Source organism: Rhinolophus sinicus, chromosome 17 (genome assembly GCF_057876585.1).
Source record: "Rhinolophus sinicus isolate RSI-liver-muscle chromosome 17, RSI-T2T, whole genome shotgun sequence".
Classification (NCBI taxonomy): Eukaryota; Metazoa; Chordata; class Mammalia; order Chiroptera; family Rhinolophidae; genus Rhinolophus; species Rhinolophus sinicus.
In genome coordinates this window covers 213,287,908-213,310,899 of record NC_142517.1, presented here as the reverse complement: position 1 = coordinate 213,310,899, position 22,992 = coordinate 213,287,908, and the positions used below count along the sequence as shown (strand labels likewise).

The window sequence follows — 22,992 nt, the reverse complement described above, 5'->3', positions numbered from 1 at the left end:
GAGAGCATCACTATCCTAAAGGGGACACTGACATGAGGGGAAAGCTGGTCTTAAGTGAGTGTTCTCTTGAGGGGAACTTGGATGAGGGAAACACTGTCCTAATAAGAGGTTGTCTAATCAGGAACATTGTCCTGAGGGGAACAATTTCATGAGGGGGAAACTGTCCTGAGGGGAACGCTGTCCTTAGGGAAACACTGTCCTGAAGAAAATGTCCTAAAGGGAGCACTGCGCTGAGCAGAAAGCTGCTCTGAGTGCTGTCTTGGGGGAAACTCAGCTGAGGAAAACACTGTTCTGAGAGGATGTTGTCTTGTCAGGAACATTGTCCTGAGGGGAATGCTACTCTGAGGGGAGTATTGTCTGAAGGGACACACTGCTCTGAAGGGAATCCTGAGCTGAAGGTAATGCCATCTTGAAATGTATTCCATTCCTAGGAGAATGCTGCCCTGAAGGAAACGTTCCTGCAAAGGGCGTGGTGTCCTGGGAGGAACACTGCTGTGCAGGGAATACTGTCCTGAGGGGAACGCAGCTCTGAGGGGAACACTCTCCAGAGGGAAACAATGTGCAGTGCGAACACTGTCCTGAGGGGAAAGCTGCTGTGAGATGGGTGCTGTCCTGAAGGCAACTTAGCTGAGGAAAACACTGTCCTGATAGAACATTGTATTGTCAGAAACATTGGCCTGTGGGGAATGCAGCTGTGAGGGGAACACTGTCTTGAGGGGGACACTGTCCTGACGGCAAAACTATCGTAAGGGGAAAGGTGGTCTTACATGAGTGCTGTCCTGAGGGGAACTGAGCTGAGGGAAACACTGTCCTGATAAGATGTTGTGTTGTCGAGAATGTTGTGCTGAAGGGAATGCAGCTCAGAGGGGAACACGGTTCTAAGGAGAAGAGTGTCCTGAGGGAAAACGTCCCTGAAGAGAACACTGTCATGAGGGGAACACTGCCCTGAGGGGAACACTGTCTTAGGAGAACACCGTCCTGAGGAGAATGTTGTTCTGAGGAAGACATTGTCCTGTGGGGATGCTGTCCTGAGGGGAAAGCTTTTCTGAAGGGAACACTGTCCTGAGGGGAACGCTGTCATGAGGGAGACACTGTCCTGAAGGAAAACTGTCCAGAGTGAAAAGCTGCTGAGATGAGCACTGTCCTGAGGGGAACTCGGCTATGGGTAACACTGTCCTGATAAGCTACTGTCATCAGGAATGCTTTTGAGGGGAACACTGCCCTGAGGGGAACACTGTCTTAGGAGAACACCGTCCTGAGGAGAATGTTGTTCTGAGGAAGACATTGTCCTGTGGGGATGCTGTCCTGAGGGGAAAGCTTTTCTGAAGGGAACACTGTCATGAGGGGGACAGTTTCCTGAGGGGAACAATTTACTGAGGAGACAGGTGCTCTGGGATGAGTGCTGTCCTGAGGGGAACAGTCCTGAGGGGGACACTGTCCTGAGGTGAATGCTGTCATGTGGGAAACACTGTCCTGAAGGGAATGCAGCTCTGAGGGGCACACTGTCCTCGGTGGAATGCCGTCCTGAGGGGAACACTGCCCTGAGGGGATGTTGTTTTGTCAGGCACGTTGTCCTAAGGGGAACGCTACCCTGAAGAGTCACAATCCCTGAAGAGTCACAATCCTCTGGGTATGCTGGTTTCAAACCGTCAGTTGCTAGGCCTGGAGTCACCGCACAAACCCAAGCTACCTTTAAGTGATGCATGTTCCTGAGTAGGACGTCCCCGATTCGCTGATGACTGCCTGTGGCATGGGTATTGGAAGGTCCTTCCCTGAGTAGAGATGGAAAAATATGGTCAAAAACTTATGTAGGCTTATGAGACTCACTTCGGTTGATCTAGTGTGACCAGCTGTTCTAGTCATAGCCAGAAGGGCAATGAGCTGCTTCAAGGGGAAGCCGGTACTTGACAAACAATTATTACATTTTTGGACATTCTTGAAAGATGGTAATCAGGCAAAAACAGGATCATCTACTTTTAACTTCCTTTTTTACTTTTCTGGCATAGGATGAATAAAAGTGACTGTTACAGGCTTACTCCTCCCTACAAGTGTTAAAAATAGACTTCAATGAACTAATGGTTCTTGTTCGTTAGTTTCTGAAACCAGGACATTCCAGGAGGCAGTGATGGTGATGAGGGTGGCACTGCCCATGTAGGGACCCAGAGCGTGCGGGCTGCGCACATTGGGGTCCAGGGCCTGTGTGTGCAGGGTATTACCAGAGTGCCAGCCGCTGCTCCACCTCACGTAGGAAGCCTCTGTGGAACTCGTAGATGGGGTCTATGTTGGAGAAGAGCAGGGTCATCAGGTCTGCAGGCATGGCGTCCTCCTTGACCACTGCACTGCGGAACCACTGCGGGAAGAGTTCAGGGTGACTGAGGGAGCTCACCCCCGAGGGTCTATGGCCATAAGACACGGAGCACTGACCCCAGAGTCCTGTGAGGACAGTTCAAATCAGTGCTACAGCTGTCCTCTTGGCTGACCACCAAATTTTCACGATATAAGCAAACAATTCTGGATGAAAAGCTTCAAATGGATACCTTCCCAGTTTTACAAAGAATTGGACTCTACATGCTGACCTGTATTAGACATGTTTTTAAGGCAAATATATTTCACCGAACATGTACACTTAGATCTCATGATGACCAAGAGCTATTTTTTACGAAGGCTCTTCTGTCTCTGGTTTAGATTTGAGAAACATTAAGAAAATCAAAGTAATAAGGAATTGGGTTCCATACCACGGTAATAACTTCTAAATCCTTCAGGTATGTTCGTTCTGTAGCGAGAATCTCCTTTGCTATGAAATAGGCCTCATCTGCTCCCACACACTGCAAGAAGCACAAGACAGTGTGAGCACGTGTCGGTTGGCCATGTCACCCACGTTCCTAACACTTGCTCTCGTCTGCTCCAGTTAACATTGTCACGCAGTTGTCATCCATAATTCCTGAAGGGATTTACTTCTGAGTAAAAACATAAGGCAGTGGTAGCTCCCTCACACATTTTCTCATTTATGTTATTCTTTTTGCGAAAAGAATGGCTGTTCAAACATTGACACGTATTGAAGTGTATGACTGGTTCTGTGCAGATTCCACTGCCAGAGGCATGGCTGGTTAACACACAGATCCATGAGTATGTGCGTATGTATGTGTGCATAAACCAGTAAGGCCGACTCACAATGTCATCACAGTGCCGCCGGACAGTGCAGCTTCTAACTGTGCCCCATGTTCGAGCACTAGGTGGCTGACGCACTGGGTAGGAGTACAGGGCCAGAGATAGCCCAGCCCTGGAGCTCTGCCTGATGTGCAGATGCTGGCAGGCAAGTCAGTGATGACAATGAGGCACCTTCAGGAGCAGGAAAGCCCCGCTAGCCCAGCTTCAGCCTCCTGCAAAGCACAGGCCTACGCTCAGGCCAGGCCAGGGGCTACATCTTGTCCCACCCTGAGCCTCAGCCTGGCTGAGCCCCGCTTGATGGCCCCTTCTCCATCTTCCCTAGCCTGAAGACACTGGTCCTGCTCCTTCCCTGCACGCATGCCCTGTTGCTCCTCCACTAGGTGGAGGACTTTAGAGACCAACCGTCCCCATGGCTGCCATGGCTGCCATGCAAACAACCCCAACAGGCACCTGGGATGTGCCCAGGAACGGAGGCCCCTGTCCTTGAGCTGATGGCCTCCCAAGAGGAAACAGCACGAAGCAATGCACAGGCTAACAGGGAAGTTAGCCACCACAGCAGAGAAGTGGGGTGGACACAAAGCTGGGGGGGGCGGGTGGGCAGCAGTCTCTAGCAGAGCGACAGTCTGCCTCCAGGAGAGGGTGGGGCTGGTGGCTGGTGGGGCTAGGAGGTCACGGATGAGGGGGAGGAGTAGGAGGTGGGCAAGCTGGTTACTGATCTGGAAGGTAGGTGTCTTTGGGGTGGTGGCTGGGACCCCAGGATGAGCCTGGCTGCTGCACTGAGAGCACGTTGGGAGGGGCTAGCTGAGGGTCATCAGGAGGCCGCTTCCCACTCAGGCTGTGCAGTAGGGGAGGGGAGTGGCGTGATGAGGGGTGGGACCCCGACACTCTGAGGGTCAAGTGTTTCTATGGGTGGAGGTGTGGGAGATGGAGGAGGCCAGGATGACTGTGGTTTTGAGCCCAAGTCAAGGGGAAAAGCCACTGACCCCTGCAGGTGACAGGTTTGGGAGGAAACCTGCAGCGGTCAGGTTTGTACCTAGGATTTCATATGCTTTAGACTTCAGCCCGAGAGAAGCAAGCTGGGCAAGGTCTGCGGCTGAGAAAGGGGGACTGAAGTTTGGCGGCCCACATCTCCTTCCCTGTGCCCCCTGCCCACGGGATGGAGGTGGAGACAGAGGCCTGAGGGGTGGGGGCTGGCTGCAAAGCCTTGACCATGGAGGGGGCACTGGGCTGGAAGCCAGGCCATGGCATGCCACCTCACACAACAGTTCAGGGGCTGCTCTGACTGCAGTGGCTTCAGGGGGACCCGGGTACCAGGAGGAATGTCTGATGGAGGCCTCGGAAGGGCTGTACCCCACAGCTGAGGAACCTCACGTGTCTGCAGTGGCAGCCCTGGACAGAACATGCTGTCTTTGGCCCATTCGTGATGGAACAGTGGAGTGCTGAAGTCCTCACGATGACAGCTGCCCCATGTGACAGGCACCTGTGAGGCGGGGTGGTGGGGCACCACCCGGGGCCCAGCACCACCTGGCCTGGCTTGCGTGTGGGGACCTCCGCTCACTGAGAACAGGAGGTTCCTGGCTTCCTCTCCCTGGGCCAAAACAGTGCACAGCTCATTTATCTAACTCCTCTTCCCCAAACATTCCCTGGGCCCTTTGTTCTTCCTTGTGTGCACCCACAAAGCCGCCTTGCTGACTGCCTTGACCACAATGTCACCAGGCATAGATGAGGGCCCCGAGGCCACGGGTGCCACTGTCTTTGGCCATCGCCTGGGCCTCGAGCTCCGTGCTCTCTACTTGACCTCTGGGTGCCTGCCTCACTCCCATCCCTGACAATAAACAGAAACCCGCAGGGGGATTGCCTCCACTTTCCTAAACCTACACGCCCCACGCATCCCCCTCTTCTGGCAACAACACTCCTGGCTGGACCCCACCCACCTCCGGGACACTCCTCCGGGACCCACTCATCCATCAGCCCGAATGCCTCCCCTGACCGCCCCCAGACAAGACAGGTCCCCAGCAAACTCTCCCTTAGCACCAGACCTCCTCCCAGTCACTTGGCAGAGGGCTCCCCCAGGTCCTGCCTGTTCCCACCACATTCCCAGAATCCAGCCCAACACTTGGAACCCACGGGTGCCAGAAACTGTTACAAAGGTCCCTGATGAGTCCCAAAAAGTGATGGGAGGATCTCAGGGTGAGATTTCACTGGGGTGGCCTGCCCACCATCCCAGGGGTCAGGGGAGTGTGGGCACAATCCCCCCCACCCCTCGCCACCCTCAGGCCTCCCAGCCCGGAGGTTTGCAAACACAGGCCCACCAGCAGCAAGCCCTCCACTTGGGGCGGTGCCCACCTTGTGCTTCATTTCCTCATTGTCCATCTTGGCTCCGCCAGCATCGCTGAGGACAGGGCTCAGGAGTGGGGATGAGCCCTGCTCAGCCGGGCCTAGAGTCACCTGAAACGCAGGGCTCAGGCTCAGTGGGCTCTTCCGGGTGGAGGGAGAAAGCTGAGGACTGTCCATAGAAAAGCCTGGAATTGAACGGGGCAGGGGATGGAGTGAGAAACGAGAAAGGGCCATCATGCGGCCCAGATACCACATTTCTTTCCAGGAGTTAGCCAACATTAGCCTGACACCACCACTAGGCACTTTCTGGAAACTGTAAATAAAGCTGCCATCACATGCAATTTTCAATGTGACATACAGTGAAAATGAAAACAGGTTGATGGCTGATCAATCTGATTTCATAGGCACCAACCACAGGCATTTGGACCCCCAGGACTCTGTGGTTCTAGGGGTTTCCCTTTGTTCTAGAGAGGATACAACTGAGAAAATAAGCCTATGGGACAGGACCAGCAGGGAGGGGCACCCTCTGTGTAAGTGCTAGAGACGTGTCAAAATGATACTAATACAGCTGGAAAAATGTCTCTTTTAAGGTCATTTGATCGTTCATTAAAAAAAACTGGATTATATAAAATGACAACTCATTATACTGCTTCCTACTTCCTTGAATTTTTCATTAATAAAGGTTTTATTTTGGTTTTCTAAATTATACCACAAAAGTTATTAATACTTAATTTGCTTCCCTTCTTAAAACAATCTTTGCTTTTGACTAGACAGAAGCCAACATTTTGGCCTAGTTCTAAGGAGGCTAATGATGAGGTTTATTCCATCATAAATTTTGTAACAAAGAAATTTTCTTATCCATTCTTTTTTTTTTTAATTCTCAAAGGTTTATTTCTAATGTTTTCCTGTGGGAAATCAGTAACTAGTAAATGACGTATTTTAAAGATACTGTTAAAGCAGAGTTTTCTGGAAGAAATTTAACGGCTGTTTTAAAGCTCTTTAACATAGAAATTCCCTTAAGTTTCCAAACATACAGTGTTTTAACACCCGAACTACCATTATTTCTAACTATGATTAAGTCAGTTCACAAAATGCTGGCATAGAAGTAACTCGATTTGCACCTGTGGCGCCTGCTCACTTTGCCTCCAATACCACACCAGAGGTTCCACATGCAGTTGCCTACAGAGGCTGGGTTATAAAACCAAAATTTGGTTGATTTAGCCTAAAGCATGTAAGTGTGTGTGCAGGGTGGTGTAGAGGAGTCTCTCGGGCACCCGGCAAGCCCGTTTCCTGCTCCCTGGACGGGCGTCAGCACTGAACTAGTCAGGCAGCCCTCCAACGCAGCCTGAGGTCTGGAGGGGGTCCCTATTTTCACATTGACAAATCTGGAGCTCGGGACCCCACACAGGTGCTTCCGGAGCTGAACTACCAATGCAATGACGGCAGAGATTTCCTCTGGAATTCCTCACAACCAACAGCTTAAAACATGAGGAAACATTCATTCATATTAGAGAACCTGGACAAAATAAATTATTAATGACCAGTTTATCAGAATTTGCTTTTATTACATTTAAAATATGCTAAGCAATCTTAATACAACATACAATTCCTACACTGCCCCTCCCTCAGGCCTGTGCCAGTCCTGGACACAGATTACTTCCCATGTAGAGGAGAGTCCCAGAGGTGAACTTTGAGGGTTTGCACTCCAAACCCTTTGTCCCTAAGAAGCCCAGAACTGCAGAATGAGATACCTTCACACACTGAAAATTCAAAAAAAAGTCTAGAGTTTCTTCTTCACAAGTGTATTGTTCCAGGTATGAGAGCCAAGGTGTTTTATACTCATCGGTTATGAAAGTAAGTATAAGGCCACAGTTTTACTCCTATGTCTTCCAGCACCCTACTTGGCACCTCCCTCAAAGATAAGCAGTCCCATAGCAGTTACTCATGGACAGTTTACCAGAAAGTTGCTGCAAAACTAGACTTTATTTTTAAATAGAAGGTGAAGATTGAGGTGATGGTGTGACCACTGAAGGAAGCATCGTATGACGAGCTCTCTGATCTGTTGGTCAGGGCCGACAATAGGGCCATCAGGTTAAGAATGCAACTCCCAGTAAACAGCGCCTTGGTAAGGCACTCGTGAGAATGGAGAGGCTGCTCACTTGGGACATTTAAAGTCATTACTTGATGTTATCACTGTAGATAGTAGTTCATGAAAATCGTCAAATCACAGGTTAGTGAATAGATTAAAAAGTACCACAAACTGCCATTAAACATTTGCTTTTATTAAATCTGTTAGTTATAACAAAATACTATGAATCATACCTGCTTTCAATTTTGTAAACAGATCCTAAAAGATAAAGTCAACAAATCTGTGGGGAGGTATTTTTCAAGCAAGTGGCCCATTCGAGTGTGCACCCTACATCCCCATGCTCGATCCTGTGTGGGCCAGTCTTTCTACTGTGTTTGTGAGTCACTAACACACACTCCACACCCAGAAAACAAACGTGGGGCCGTGGCTGTGCAGGCGTGCGGTCCCAGCACTGCTGTTTGGGCTGTGGGACGTGAAGGGTGCTAAGCTGACTGCTCACCTGCCTTAGAACGTCCTGTCGACTTTGCTAATGCACGTTAGCAAACATGGATGAAAGGCAGGTTCTTAACTATTTTTAAAATGCTAAACATCAAGCTTTAGAGATCACAAAATATTTTGCCTTAACTAACATGGCAAATAATTAATCTTAAATATCTATAAAAACAGACCCCGTGTCTAAGGCCCTCTACTGAAAAACAGCCAGAAAGAGTCACCATTGTTGTGAGTTGCAAGTACTCACTACAGAACCCACAGAGACAGAGGGGTACACTTCCATCCCACCCTAGTATCAACAATGACCAATTCCTTCACTTGTAGACAAGGAATTTTTACAAATGCTTCAATTTCCAAAATTACGTTATTTGAAATGGACAGATAGAAATGATAGTTATGTTTTACTGAGCTCTGCATTTCTGCAGGAGTGGATCAAAACTGCCCACTTGTGTTCAGATAGGCTCTGTTCTCAAAGGTGCAAGTTACATGGTTCCATCATCTTCCAAAACACGTAGAATTAATACTCTTGCAAACTGTCAGCAGTGAGCACCTCTGGCAGCTGATATTTTTGTGGCATTCGTTATTTCCAAAAATTCCTAAAAATTCACCTTGTAATTTCTGAAACGTCATTTTAAAAAAGCACACTATTGTACTTCGCTGCTCACCCGCACTGTACTCGTCTAACCAGGGCGTCGTATTTAGAGGAAAGTTACACTTCCTTTCATTTTACACCTTTAAATTCTCTTCTTCAGCTCTCTACAATAAACAGTACATTCTTGTCTCACAGTGGAGGAAGAATCAGCTGCAGTTTGGAAGATTCAAGGTTAATTTTGAAGGTTAACATGATAGCAGGAGGCGTAAGATCTAGAAACTCCTTTAGCTTGAACAATGGCTCATTAATCCCCTAAAAAGAGGAAAAGGCTGAATTGTCGAAAGAATCCAGGTAAATAAATAAGTGTGACTTTGATGAGTTGGCAGAGAACTATTTCTGGCTCCACTTTTGCACTAGAATGTCATGAGTCACTTGACACAAAATCTGGCTCAAAAACAACAGTGGGAGGTACAAAAATGCCCCACTCCCAGTTCATGTCTTACTGTGTGTTCCCTGCAGGTCACCTCCCTGCTCCTCTTCCCCAGCCACAAAACAGCAGGTGGCAACCTGACAGGTGGCATGGCCTTTCCATAGGGCCGAGGCCTACACAAGGCAACTCCCAGGAAGCTTGGAGCAGGTGCGTGGCACACAGGGCACACGCGGTACACGTGGCTGTGGTGACTTGAAGTTCAGAGGGTGACATCAACACACACAGTACTCCCAAGAAACATTTTTCAGAGTTTTTTCTTTTGTTCTAAATAATCAAGACTCTTTCCTTGTTAATAAAAATAGGTGCCCCAACATACGATACAGTGACACTTTGGGCCATTTGTCTAGGTTGCGGTCTCCTCTGTGTATATGCATGGCAGTCTAGGGAGCCCTGAGTCTTTGTTCTAATAAATGACACATTTTGTGTAAAACTTTGAGAGGCTGTGACTTACGGATCCTCTGAACTACTGGAGCGATAATGGCAAGGTCCCCCAAACCAATTATTCAAAACTGCGAAGTCTGTAGGTGACATTCATTAGGAAAGAAATGCCCTCCGAAGGCCGTACAATTCTTACCCTCCTAACAGGTCAACCTATGGGTCTAAGGAGAAGTGCTCTGGAACAGTTTATTGAAATCTGGATTTATCACTGAGGTGCCTCCTCGAGGATCTGCTCATTTATGTCACCACTTCACCCCCGAGTGTGACCACTGGGCAGTGGTGGCCTCGGCCAAGGAGTAGGGCCGGCCTGATGTGGGAAGGAACTTACCGCCCACTCAGGGCTCTGGGGAATTTGTGCTGACAGGTGGAAGGCCACTGCCACCAGCGCTGCTCTAGTGTGTGACAGCATAGGCGCCTCCCGCCCCCAGCCACGCTGGGTGCCAGGTGTCCCGAAACCTAGGGAGGAGACCAGTACCCACCACCCAAGTGTCTGTGCTGCTCTGAGGAGCCTGTTCTCTCCAGGTTCGCGGAGGCTGCTGCCCAGGCGGTGGGGGCAGCACCCACCTCTGATCGATGACCTGAGTGGGGCTGGGGACACGCAGATGGCTCTGTGGCGGCAGCAGAAAATGTGCGCTGGCCGAGTGGGAAACTCAGGTTCAGAGCTGGAGTAAGACTCGTCCAGAATCTGAGCAGCGGCTGTACTTTGGGTCCCGGATTTTACTGGTGGTTCTGGCCGATGGGGAAAGAGGGCAACGATGTTCTCATTTCAGAATTAAGAAGCCAACAGCATGTGTTCTGTGCACAGGACAAGCCCAGGGACCAGGCGGTTCATCCCACCGTCGGCAACAGCGCAGCCTCGGCCAGCGGTGCCTCAGGTGGGTGCACGGCCCACGGCCCGCGCGCTAGCCCCACCTGTGCATGCTGGCCTGAGCAGAAAGCACTGGAAGAGAGCCAAGCAAGGCGCTGAGAAAAGCGAGGCGCCAGCCCCCCCACCCCTCGCTGGCCTTCAAGGGATGTCACCATCCACGTCCGAAATAGACAATCGCATCATGGTGCCTGTTTGTTGCTCAGAAAGAAGCCTATGAAGCGGGAGACAACAAGGAGGATGTAAAAATATGGAGCTGTTTCAGGATTCATTTTAACGTGCAAAATAGTCTTTAATTGTGTAAATGGAAACTGTAAGCAAGTAGAGGGAAAGAAAGCTAAAAAGCCCATTTAAAAACTCATAGCAAATATTTCCTTATTTTATTGAATAAACAATTAAAAAATTCTGAATTAGTACATATATGCAAATTTATAAATGGCAATTTCAATGGAAAACAAGCTTTATAAGTACCACAAACCAGGCAACATAATGTCTCTAAAAAATGAACAAGTTCAAATGCATAATGAAATGCCAGTTCCCTTTCTCTTCATTTCCCAGGGAAATGTAGATGCTTTCATGCAAAAGATAGCACCTAAGGACACGGCAGGCATGGCTACTATGTGACGAGAGGGGCCGACAGTGACCAGCGCACTGCAGCTAGCTGTGACAAACTATGTACCTTCAGGACAAGGGCCAAGTAAAACCCCAGCTGAGTAAGACTCCATGGCCTTGAGAAGACACTAAAATCCTCAATTGTAAGTGCCTGGGCGGATATTAACATTTTCATCTGTGAATTAACTGTTCTAACAATGGCTTTCTTTGTTTAAGTCCCATGAACCAGGAGGGGATAACCGTTCTGTGAAGACATAGACTTGGCATCAAATGTCACACACATAACACACAGGGACAGAGCTCGTGTACTACGCGTGTGTACATGCTCACAACCACTGCATGCGTGACGCTTACAGCTACTCGTTCAGGGCAGCAGACAGTGGAGGAATCGTAATATTCTTGTACACTGAAGCAATTAAAAAAGACTTTGCAAAATGACAACAATGGGAATGACATAACCAACAGGCTTAAGTTTTTCACACTGAACTGTTTTTGGTGTACTATTTTTATTGCCCACCTTTTATCATCACTACTACTTTCAAATGTGTGTCCAGTGGAAAAGGGACTCCTAATGTAATTCCACACTTGGAGAATTCCTTTGTAATACAAAAAAAGGCCAAATGATTTAAAAAGTTACATAGCACACACCATTACCTATTTTAGTGTCAGTCTTAGTGACATGAAACTGTACTGTTGTTAGGCTTAATATTCATATCCTGGCTTATGTATAGTACCTGCACATGGAAACTTAAATATAAAAAACAGACTTGATAACTAACAAAAACAAACATTGGCCCCAAATCAGAGTGTTTCGTTAGAGGTGGACTTAAGGGGGACAAGAAGCACTGCTGCTGGGGGCCCTGCAGGGTGGGGACTGCAGGACTACTGTCAGCTGCCACCCCAACACACCCAGACGGCCCTGTCCGTCTGGAGAAGGCCCTGGGTCTCGCTAAAGAGATCGACAGAATAAGAGAGAAAACTGTCAACACTTAGCAGGCACTTTTCAACTCCACACTCTCAGCAAATTGGCTGCCAATGTAAGAAGTGTGGTTACAAGTCTCGTGTTTCATTCAAGTTTGCACAACTGTCCTACAATCAGGTATCTGCTCCCCCCGCCCCCCCCCCCCCAGGTGGTGTCACTGCATAACACAAGTGCTTTCAGCATCAGTAGCCATCAGCAAACGGAAGAAAGGCCGAAGGCTGGCTCAGGGCCCAGAGGCCTCGATCTGAACTGTTCTGGATATTTGAACATTTACTATAAACCATCTCTACTAAGACAAAGTGGAACAATGTCACTAGAGATGTGAAGAGGCAATGTGGTCCTTTGGGCTCACTTTCCCTTGGTTTCTAAAAAATTTCCTCTGGGTGGAAGGTTACAACCCACTCAAAAGTGAAAGGGGGAGCCCTGAGCAGTAACTCCAAAAAAAGCCACAACTGATTTTTAAAGAAATGATTTCACTATAAAGGAAAAAGTATAAACTGAAAAACATCATGAGCATGCTGGGAAAGAACTTAAAAAATGTCCCCCGATTTCGCCAAAGCTAAACCTGAGTCTGAAAAGAACTCCTTCACCAACAGCGTCCACAGTGTCTGGGGCGCTGGGCTCGCCCTAGAGTTGTGCTGTCCCACACGGAGGGGCCAGCCACAGGGGGCTGTGGGAATGTGGCTGCTGTGAACGAGGGGCGAGCGGTCAGTGCAGTGCCAGGTCCAGCCTCCAGGAGTGCAGAGGCCTGCGGGGCGGCCAGACTGTGGGACTCGAGGCAGGACCACTGGCTTCTTCTACAAGTCATGGCATGAGAGGGGCTCTTCTAAATGACAGGGCACCTAAGAGCTCTCACCACATGCAGCAAGCGGATGGTGTCTGGATCCCCACTTGAACAAAGCAAGCGGGAAGGGCACTTCAGACAACTGGGTGAACTTAAGTACATCCTGGCTATTAGGAGATACTGAGGGATTACTGATTCTGTGCGATGCTGTCTGCATGAGTTATGGAAGAAGGTGTCCTTATGTGTCAATACATGCAGAAATTCTGAGGAAGGTGGTCAGCGTGTCAGGGACCCACTTTAAAATCCTACAGTGAAATCAGTCAGACAGAAAAAGTCGAGAACCATATGACTTCACTCATGTGGGATATAAAACTGAAGGCAACAAAGGAACAAGACAAGCAAATAAAAAAACAAAAACTCATAGACACAGACAAGAGTTTGGTGGTTACCAGAGGGTAAGGGGGTGGTGGTGGTAGAAGAGGGTAAAGGGGGTCAAATATATGGTGATGGAAGGAGAACTGGCTCTGGGTGGTGAACACAGAATGCAACATATAGATGACGTATTATAGAAATGCACATTTGAAACCTATGTAGTTTTGTTAACCATTGTCACCCGGAAAATTTGAATGAAAAAAAACCAAAAACATCCCACAGCAACAAAGCACAGAGAAGAAACGGTGGAGGGCACCAGTGTGGTCAAGCATTAGAGACCCTGTGTGGGGAGGCGGGTTCGTTTGTTCTACTCCTTTTTCTGCTTTCCGCTTTTGTATATTTGGAAACCTTTCTAAACAAAGAGCCAAACAATCATCTCCCGAAAATAAAGTTTCACTGAAGAAACAAACCAAACCCTTTTACAGGAAGGCCCGGGAAGAGGTCAGATCTCCGGGACAAGAGTGTGACGGGCGTGTCCCCACCAACCGGCAGCCCTGGTGCACCAGGGAGTGGTCACCCCAGCCTGGCAGCGGAGGTGGCTAAAAGCCACCACCCAGACACTAGGGTGGGTTCCCTTAAAACACCCAATATAAAAGCGACAAGGGACAACTTGGTTCATTCAGAGCACCATTAGGCACAGCAGAGGAAGGAGAGAGCGGCCATGACATGACTACTGAGGTCCAGGAAAAGCATTCTACACGTAACATGGTGACTGCTCTTCACCACACCCATCCAAGGTTTGCTTTTCGAGTGACAAAATGTCCCTAACATGCGACTTGAATGATATCACGCTTACTATCAGTCACATCATCAGCCAAACCCTACCCAGTGCCTTCCTCGTGTAGACAGTGGGTCTGAGGGACGCAGGCGGGACAAACGACAGCTGCACACTCTCCCGGCACCCGCCCTGCCGACCAGGGTGTGGTGAGGCTGTGTGTGGGTTTAAGGCAGCTACAAACATGGGAACCTCCCCAACACACTTAGCCAAACCCCTGCTGGTACCGACTGACCCTCCCAAGAGGCCTAGGGCAGCTCCAAGGGGCCCCGGGCATACACAGCAAAACCATCCCGGCAGGCGGAGTGTGCCACCCGGGAGCATAGGCGGGAGGCTTAAAGTCACCCTGGGACATCTGGGAAGAAAGTTAACCGTCAAACATGGCATTGCTCTACTAGGTCAGACCAGAAGGGATCAACGACAAAAACCCAAAGACGAAGCCCAAGGCGTGGACCTGAAGAATGCATGTCTGTCCAGGGCTGGTGTGCTGGGCGCTGGGCTGCATGCCAGCGGCCCCCTCGTGTCCGCAGGCCCTATGAGCACCAGCTCCCCTCTGCAGGGGGGTAGGCTGCACCACCGCGGGCTGCCTGTGCGGCCACCTCCCCTGGCTGCTTGTGCGGCCTGTGCCACTGCCTCGGCTAGTGACTTTGTGTCCCACGGCACCGGGCCTACAGGAAACATTCCTAAGGATAGCGCAAGCCCTTGCCATTCGGGGGTCCCCGGTGCTTAGTCTTCTCTAGTGAAAAACCTGCTCCAGGAGCCCAAAGGAGACGGCTCTCTGTGCTAGCTCACACTGCGACTCTCAGGTTGACCGGAGTCTGGCTCTGCTTTTCCTGCAACCAGATAGGAATTATAGCCCCCAGTAAGCTAACTGTTCAGTTGCGTTTTAAACCAATGCCCCTCCAAACCTGCTTTTGAAACACAACACTATTTCTGGGTCTTAAGTCATTAATGGGACGATGCCTTTGGCACTGTGCCCCCCAGGGCAGTCGCAGGGACCCCGCTGCGTGCAGCTGAAGACCACACAAGGGAGGCTGCAGCCTCTGCGCCCTCACGAAATCCGGCTCATTCGAGACTGTGCGTGGCTGTCGTACAATCAAACAAACCTCCCCCCACCAAGCCATGGTGGCCGCACGCCTCATCTTAAAAAGCAGCATCAACAGGCAGACTACACACATTCCATTAAATACCAACACGGATGAGACCTGTGTGGCACGCAGAGTGGCCGGCGGTAGCTTCTAGTTGGATGGAAGCACATGCCACACAATGAAGCTACAAAGACCAACCCATCAGCTCCCAGGAAGACAGCCAGAGATACTCATCTATTTAAACTGGATGCATCGTTTCAAACATCATTCCGAGTGACAGTGTCAATCATGACATTCGGAACAGAAAACTCAATCAGAGGATTAGGAAGAGAAAGGATACCTAGTGGTGGGCACAGCTGCTCTGACACCTGATGCCGACAATCTGAGCTCTCACCACACGGAGCAGGTGGAGCCCTCCTGTAAAGGAGCCAGGTTTCCATCTATCTGTTCCCCTGACTCAGATCCTGTATGTTACTCTGCAAGTTGAAAATGACTCTCTCCCCACTTGTCTGCGCAAATGGGCCGCTGAACAAAAGGCTCATGTCTAGGGGGACCTCGGACTCGGAGCCCCAGGAGTCGGTGTCAGAGCCGCTGGAGTCCTCGGCTGCTGTGGGCGGGTAGCTGAGCTGCTCTAACTGGTCCACGAGGTCAGAGAACTGGAAGGCTGAGCTGGCCTCGGAGCGCAGCGAGCGGGCAGGGAAGTTGGCCATGGAGCTGGCCTCGGACTGCTCGGCGGAGCTGGGTGTGCGCACAGACGAACCGGGCAGCGGGAGGTTGCTGAGGGAGCTGCTCTCGGACCGGTTGTTCCTGAGGGAGCTGCTCTCGGACGGGCTGAGCAGGCTGTGCATGAGGCTGGCCTGTGCCTTCACCTCAAACAACTCCGACGTGTCTGAGGGGTGCACGTCGCTGCCAAAGCCATGCTCCTCCTCAAATTCAAAGGCGTGCTCCCCGTGCACGGGCGCTGCCTCCGTGGAGTACCTGTCGGGGCTGGACCGGGCAGAGCCTGGGCAGCCACACAAAGGGGCCTGCGGGGCCAAACTGCGGTACGGGAAAGAGAACGCCTCGGAGCCCCCGGCAAAGAAAGAGATGTCTGCCGGATCATCATCTATGAACTCCTCGGACACCTGCAGCTGGGCGTTTGTCAATGTGAAAACAGGGATCCCCCCACTTCCCAGCCAGCCACATGGTTGCTCCCCTTTGGAGCGGGGTGAGCCCACAGTCAAGTTGCCCTCCCCACGGTCATTTCTCCCAGCAGCTCTGCACTCCCTGCCAGCCTCCCCTGCACCTAAGCCTAAGGCGGTGCCAGCGTGGCCCGCAGGATAGCTGGGGCTGCCACTCCTCACAACACGACAAAACCCAACACCTTGACAAGGCCGGAGCGCAGGGTGCCCGGTGGCCGGGGCCTGTGTCGCATCGGGGCCTTCCAGCGCGCCGCTGTTCCTCTCTGCTGCCGGCCTCTTGACGTGGGGAGCCTGGGGCCCCATTACGGAGCTGCTGCTGTCCTTGATATCGGGCAGGCCGGGAGGGGTCAGAGGGGAGGCAGGGACCGAGCAGAAGGAGGCGTTTGTTGAAGATGGGGACGAAAAAGTCCTCATGCCCTCGGTGAATGAGATGCTCTGGGGATCAAAATCAAGAAAAGAAAAATGGGAACATAATTTCACACATTACCATCAGAAAGTTGCAAAGCTAACTGGGCCCTAAGTAGTACAGCCACACATTTGTATCACAACTTCTACAGAGAAGGCAACTGATCAGACTTCCCTGTTAGAATTGAAGACCTGTAATGCCGACAGGCTTCCAAAAGGACCCAGGACCATCCGCCTATAATCCCTTATAATTGCAGTTCTCTCTCGTATGGAAGCAAACGTGTGCAGCATAGAAAATTTCCATCACTACAAACCAGACACATGTAGTCATGTCTCCTGGGCATCCATCCCGTCAGTCATCGTTTCCCCAAGGGAACGTTTCCCCGAGGGGTAACAGGCAGCTAGAGAGAAGTGAGCCATCCATTCAGCTTGCAGATCCTAAAAGCAAAGTGCTGACAGGGAGACACGCAGGGTTTTGCGGCCCCTGGCACTCATCTGTCATAGGATCACCGCTAGGGACGCAGCGCGGCAGCGCAGTCACATCAGCAACGAGGCCAAGCACCTCTGCCAGCGCTGTTCCTGGCCAGTGCCGGTGGCACGGGAGCCCGAGGCGTCTTGGAGGCACTGGAGTGGCCCCAGTACCAAAGGGGCAGCAGCCAGAGACCAAGTAGCCACTGTGTTACTCGCTACCCGATGGGCGCCCTGCACCACGTCTTCACCCACAGTCCCACACGCGATGACTCGCAGTGAGCCCTCTCTATTGGTTATATCACTTTTCACACGTCACTGAAGCACAGTCATGCTTCCAGGAAGCCCGATACCCCGTGTACACACACAACATCAAAAGGGTGGTTAGACCAAAATATAACCAGACAGCAACTTTGTGCGCAGGGAACAGCACAACACAAACGGATGCAACGGTAGAAGAAGGCCCAGCATCTAACCTCTTAGGAACAATAACACAGCAGGTCACAGCCCATAAGACTAATGCTTTCACACGTCGTAATATCACTTTTTCTTAACCATTCAACCATAGTCAATATTCTCTTGTGGCTTTTAAAAGATAGTATCAGAGAACGAAAAGCTTAGATATAATTTTTAGACTATTTGCACTATTTTAGACTATTCATGAATTTGAACTTTGTTAAAGAAATAAAAATAATTTTAATTTCAATTGACTTAACAAGGACTTCCTAAATAGGAAACATACCTAAAAGAGTTAAAAAATATTTTTATCTAAAAGACTCAAGGAAAAAAAAAAGTGTTTGGGACACATGCACTTTAATACATGAGGTACAACTGTTGCTTCTGGAAATACTGTAATGGAATAAATGACAAATTGTCAACAAAAATTAACTGTGCAGAAATAAAAATTATAAATATAAAACTATATAGCTGCATGAGGAAACAGTTATGTTATTCCACAGAAAGAGCAAGGTTCTACCTAAAAATATGCTTACATGTGGAAGTTAATATGGAAATAGGAAGCAATTAAAGGGAAGTAGATCTGAAACACAGGGGGGTCACTTATCTCCCTTACAATGGCACAGAACTGTTGGTACCACATTTTGGGACACTGTGAACAAATGATTTTCTATGAAGTGTTTGTGTGTGCCTGTGTTGTATTCTTTGTTTTAATACAGTTGTAATCATGCCAAACACATAGAGATATAAATTGTGTCCTGGTTTCCACCCTTAAGTAGCAAAAAAGGCCACTTAGGGAAGCCAACTTAAGTCAATCATTTCCCTAAGTGGCATTTAACACTGTTTCACGTTCTTATGAAAACAATATTCACTCAGTTGTTTTCCTGACAACAAAAGGCAGTGTATGTCCACTGCAGGAAACTCAAATAAATGAAAAGCACAAAGAGAAAAGTAAAAACTGCTGACAGTGACCAGAAAAAATAGTGACTGGAGCCCTATCACTTGGTCATTGTGAGGTTTACTCCTCTAGCTTGTTTGCTCTGTATACCTATTTGTCTCTTTAAATAAAAATGAGACTCAATTTCCACAGGCCACTTTGCAACCTGCTAGTTTTTCTTAGTGACATATTCTGCATGTGTCCCTGGTCACACTGTTCTTCCCAAACAAGACTCTCCATGGCTCTCGAGTTGTCCATGAAATGGACACACGCAACTCTGCACTGGTGAAGTCATCCAGCACAGATGTGGCTGCGCGGGGCGTCTGCGCGGGGCGTCTGCAGCGACCAGTTACAGACACACCTCTCTGCACAGAGCTTTCCCCTTACTTAGGACTCCTAGGACTAGAACTGCTGAGCAAACGACACAGCTTTAGGGCTCCTGTTACAACACGGCAAGACTATTTTCCGCAAAAGTACAGGTGATTGATATCGTGTCTGTTTCAACCAGAGGGACTAACCTGCTTTGGCAAGTCAGCAGTCAGAGTACGGACAGTCATCCGAGTCTTGCTTTGTCTTCTGCAAACAGAGAACAAGTTGTGAGCCACCATGCCTTCCTCTCCCGATTCCTGTTTTTAAAGCAGCATGTGCTGTGCTCATAAGATCTCACATAAAAACAAGGTTAAGACTGGTAACATGCCATGAGGCATCTAACTAGAAATGAGCAGGACAAGAAAACAATGGTTCAAATAAAACACAGATGTCCCAGAAAAGGTAAAGCCATCCCCCAACACTGAAGGAAAAATTCCACGTGCAAAGAAACGTGAACTTTCAGATTCGAAGTTTACCATATTATGTAAAACATTCTGTGTAAACTAAGCTATACAGACTAGAAACTGACAGTAATATCTGTTTCTGTATAAAGATATTACACATCCATTATCTTAAAATAATAAAAGAAACAGAACTCACGTGTCAAAATACATGTTTATGTATTTGAAATGAATCTTATTCAAATGAAGGTTAAAAACACTTAAAACATTAATTTTAAAGGCACACACTTTAAATCACAAAGACTCCACAGAGCTCACCTTTCATATGGGGTTCTTTTCATCCCACCGACTTTGACACAATCTACCAGTTGTTTCTGAGTTCTTCCACTGTGAATACAGGTTCAGATTTTAAAGAAAAGAATTAACAGTAATTCACAGCATTAATTTTTCACAAAGGCAAAGGACAACAGGTCTAGTCCCTCCTCTCTCGTAAGTTTACATACATATTTTAAAGTTATGCTCTGTAATAAGCATAACTGCTTTTCCAAACAAAGTTTTTATTTAGCCTATTTTCCCCACTATTTTATCTGCTATGCTTTCTCCAGTTTTCCAATAGCTGCCTTCTGTACATAATTCTCTGAAATGTCTGGCAACCCTTTTTGGTGACTAGAGACATTTCTGTTGTCAGCTCCACAAGGCACGGGAGCCGTGTGGCGTGGCCCCACCTGTATCGGAAGGAGGAGCCCCTGCTGAAGAAGACGGCTTTAGCTTTTGGCTTAGGTTGATCAAAAAGTCTAAAAAAGGTGTGATACTCCACACAAATCTTCCAGAAGTTCTTACATTCATCTCTACTACCCAACAAGAATTCCAGTGTGTCCTGGTAAGGTCCCTAGAAACAAAATACAAAGGTTCAAGTAACTAATTCAAGAATAAAATCTAGGAAGCAGGTCAGACAACAGGCTATTCCAAGGTTAAAAATTAGGAAAATGTTTTTTTGGAAAATTGTATATATATATATATATATATAGACTTCTGGTTCCATTTATGTTTAAGAGAAGAAAAACACTATGTACACATTCATTATAAAACTACCAGAAAATTGCAGTCGTGAGCAGTCACACACCTGCTGACACCTAGCTGACTCCAACGCCCTTCCACGCCAGTACATACACTTGTCTGCCATTACGGTACCGTTTTCCTGTGGGGTTTTGGGATGCGTTGAACGTTTAGGACACGCAGTTTTTCAAGCGCACAAACATCACCGTGAAGAAACTACCACATTACCTCTCAGGGTTATTCCTTAGCACGAAGTCCCAGAAATGTTACACTGAACTCAGGAACCAGGCAGAGTTTTAACCTTCTGATATGTATTTGCCAAGTACTTTCCAGAATGACTAGAATACTGTGGCTCCTGTAATTAGTCTTAAAAACCTAAGTGTTTAGGGGTATAAAATATAACTTTGCAACTGCAGCTACAGACACAGCTCTGAATTTTAAAATGTTAGGCTATTCCAATTAATACCTGCTTTGGGCAGCGATTCTCTTCTTTCCACATCTTACAGAGTAACTGTCCGAAACAGTATTTTACTTACAGAGAAAAAAGCAGCCTTACTGGCATTTTGTATGTTTTGGCATTTCTTGCACTTTCCTTTCATCCCCAGGAGAGACATTTGAATAGCAAACAAAGAAGCCATCCTTTCAGGCCTTCGGCAAAGGCCCTTGCTAATCAGTGCCTTTAGAAGCTTAGGTCAAACCTTTCTTCTGGGTTGGTCCCCGCTCTTATCTCCCTCCACTCAGTGCCTGAGCCAAAGTGGCCTCCTTTAGCTTTCACGCTGCCCCATCCCCCCAACCACTGTGGGTCGGCTACGTCTACTTTATTTCTTAACTTCCTTTGTACATTGGAAATGTGACAATTTGAACATCTCTGAATAGTATGAAGTACTGGCTTTTCCCCAACTATCGGATTGCATAGACATTTACCTTTTTCCATTTTAACTCATTTCCATAAATTCATATGCAAATATTATTTTACTGACTGATAATCTCAAAAGAAAGGAGTATTTATTTTCTGAAAATCAAGGCTCCTTCAATTAGAGCAGGGGTGTCCAAACTGCGGCCCGCGGGCCAACTGCGCCCGCAATCCATTTTTAATTGGCTTGCAGCAAATTCCAAAAATATATTTAGCTTACTTAAATAAACCAGGTGAGGCAATACGTACTTCACTTCGAGTGAGTGGCCCGGCTCTTTGTATATTTTACCGCATGTGGCCCTTGGTAAAAAACGTTGAAAAACGTTTGTACACCCCTGAATTAGAGCTAGTAGAGGGTCAATTTCTGAATCAAAGAGACATGGGAATATGGGGAACGCCCCTCAGCTCTCCCTGGACAGAAGCTCTCCACTGACTTGTTGTCCGGCTTTGGATCCCAGCTGACACTTTCAGTGCAGCTTCCTTACCTGGAGAACAAAGAGGCTGCAATGAGCCAGTAGTCTCAGTAGCCCCTGGGGGCCTGTCAGACAGGCACATTCTCAGGGCCGCCCCAGACTTGCCAATCTGAACCCCCTTGCTGCTACACCCTCAAGGGGAGACCTGCTGGGCCGGCTAGGTCCCAACTCGAACTTGCCCTTAAATTCCTGTGTGCATTATGCGGAAGCAATGTGTCAAGTAATTACATCACTCAATATCTCAGCAGAGCAAATTCTAATTTAACAAGTGCTCAAAATAATACTTACATGGACCTCTGGGTGGAGTTTGATCAGAAATCTTTTCCTCTTGAAGCTGAGTTTGCGGACCCTGGACCAGTTGAAGGTATTAATTTTGGTGGTGCTCTGAAATTCAAGAGATGGACACTTAGGAACACATTTGTAATCTAGATAGAGGCACACACAATTTCTCATAAACTAGAGAATGTTTAAATTACATCCTTGCCAGACAGCACAACAACCCATGTGGTATTTTACAATTATATTTGGAATGATTCTGAATTAAAATGTCACTACTTATACTAATCTATCTGTCTTAGAAAGAGAACTTGATTTCTTCGCTAAGGCTTTATTACAAATTATTGTTAATCAACGTTAGTATTAAACATTTTTGAAGTTCACCGCTGCAAGGAGGGTGGTCAGGAAGGGCCAAGGTAGAGGCTGGGCAGGGCTGCTTTCCCAGAGCTAAGTTTCCTGAAAGGAAAGAAGGAAAGCTAGAAGGGGCCTGGGTGCTGACAGAACGAATGATGTGAGTGCCTCACACCCCAACAGCGATGGGCTCACGTAGTACATGGCTCTGGGTTTCTAACTGCTACTCTCCACTAACAAGACCAGGGCCCTTCGTCTTCCAGGGTGAAGCAGGCAAAGTACAAAAAGAACCCAGAATCTTCTGCTGTGTAAGAAAGTGAACAAATGCTCCAAAAATGAGGGGGCACATGTCATAAGGACACAGGAGCCAGCTTGAAAGGATTCCCAGTGGCCAAATGTGGGACAATCTAAAGATCAAACTAAATGACAACACATTGCCAAGTATACGATTATAATATAAATCAACGCGTCCACAGTGATATAAAGAAACTAAACAGACGGGGAGAAGACCCTTCTAGGAGCACAAAGAAGGGAATTTACAAAGTCATCATTTGGTAGTCAT

General features: G+C 48.2%; 1 protein-coding gene across 7 annotated transcripts in view; it reads right to left on the bottom strand.

The window, feature by feature from the left end:
• FARP2 (FERM, ARH/RhoGEF and pleckstrin domain protein 2) overlaps window positions 1-22,992 on the bottom strand; it is a 99,802-nt gene that overhangs the window by 17,444 nt on the left and 59,366 nt on the right. For all 7 annotated transcript variants that reach the window (XM_074316527.2, XM_074316539.2, XM_074316514.2 and 4 more), the window contains exons 9-17: window positions 22,092-22,187; window positions 20,087-20,250; window positions 19,680-19,748; window positions 19,110-19,167; window positions 16,508-16,760; window positions 5,515-5,690; window positions 2,736-2,825; window positions 2,217-2,350; window positions 1,691-1,772 (exon numbers count right to left, since the gene is read on the bottom strand). In XM_074316527.2, the coding sequence (XP_074172628.2) occupies window positions 1,691-1,772; window positions 2,217-2,350; window positions 2,736-2,825; window positions 5,515-5,690; window positions 16,508-16,760; window positions 19,110-19,167; window positions 19,680-19,748; window positions 20,087-20,250; window positions 22,092-22,187 (1,122 nt within the window). The remainder of the gene's footprint in view (window positions 1-1,690; window positions 1,773-2,216; window positions 2,351-2,735; window positions 2,826-5,514; window positions 5,691-16,507; window positions 16,761-19,109; window positions 19,168-19,679; window positions 19,749-20,086; window positions 20,251-22,091; window positions 22,188-22,992) is intronic.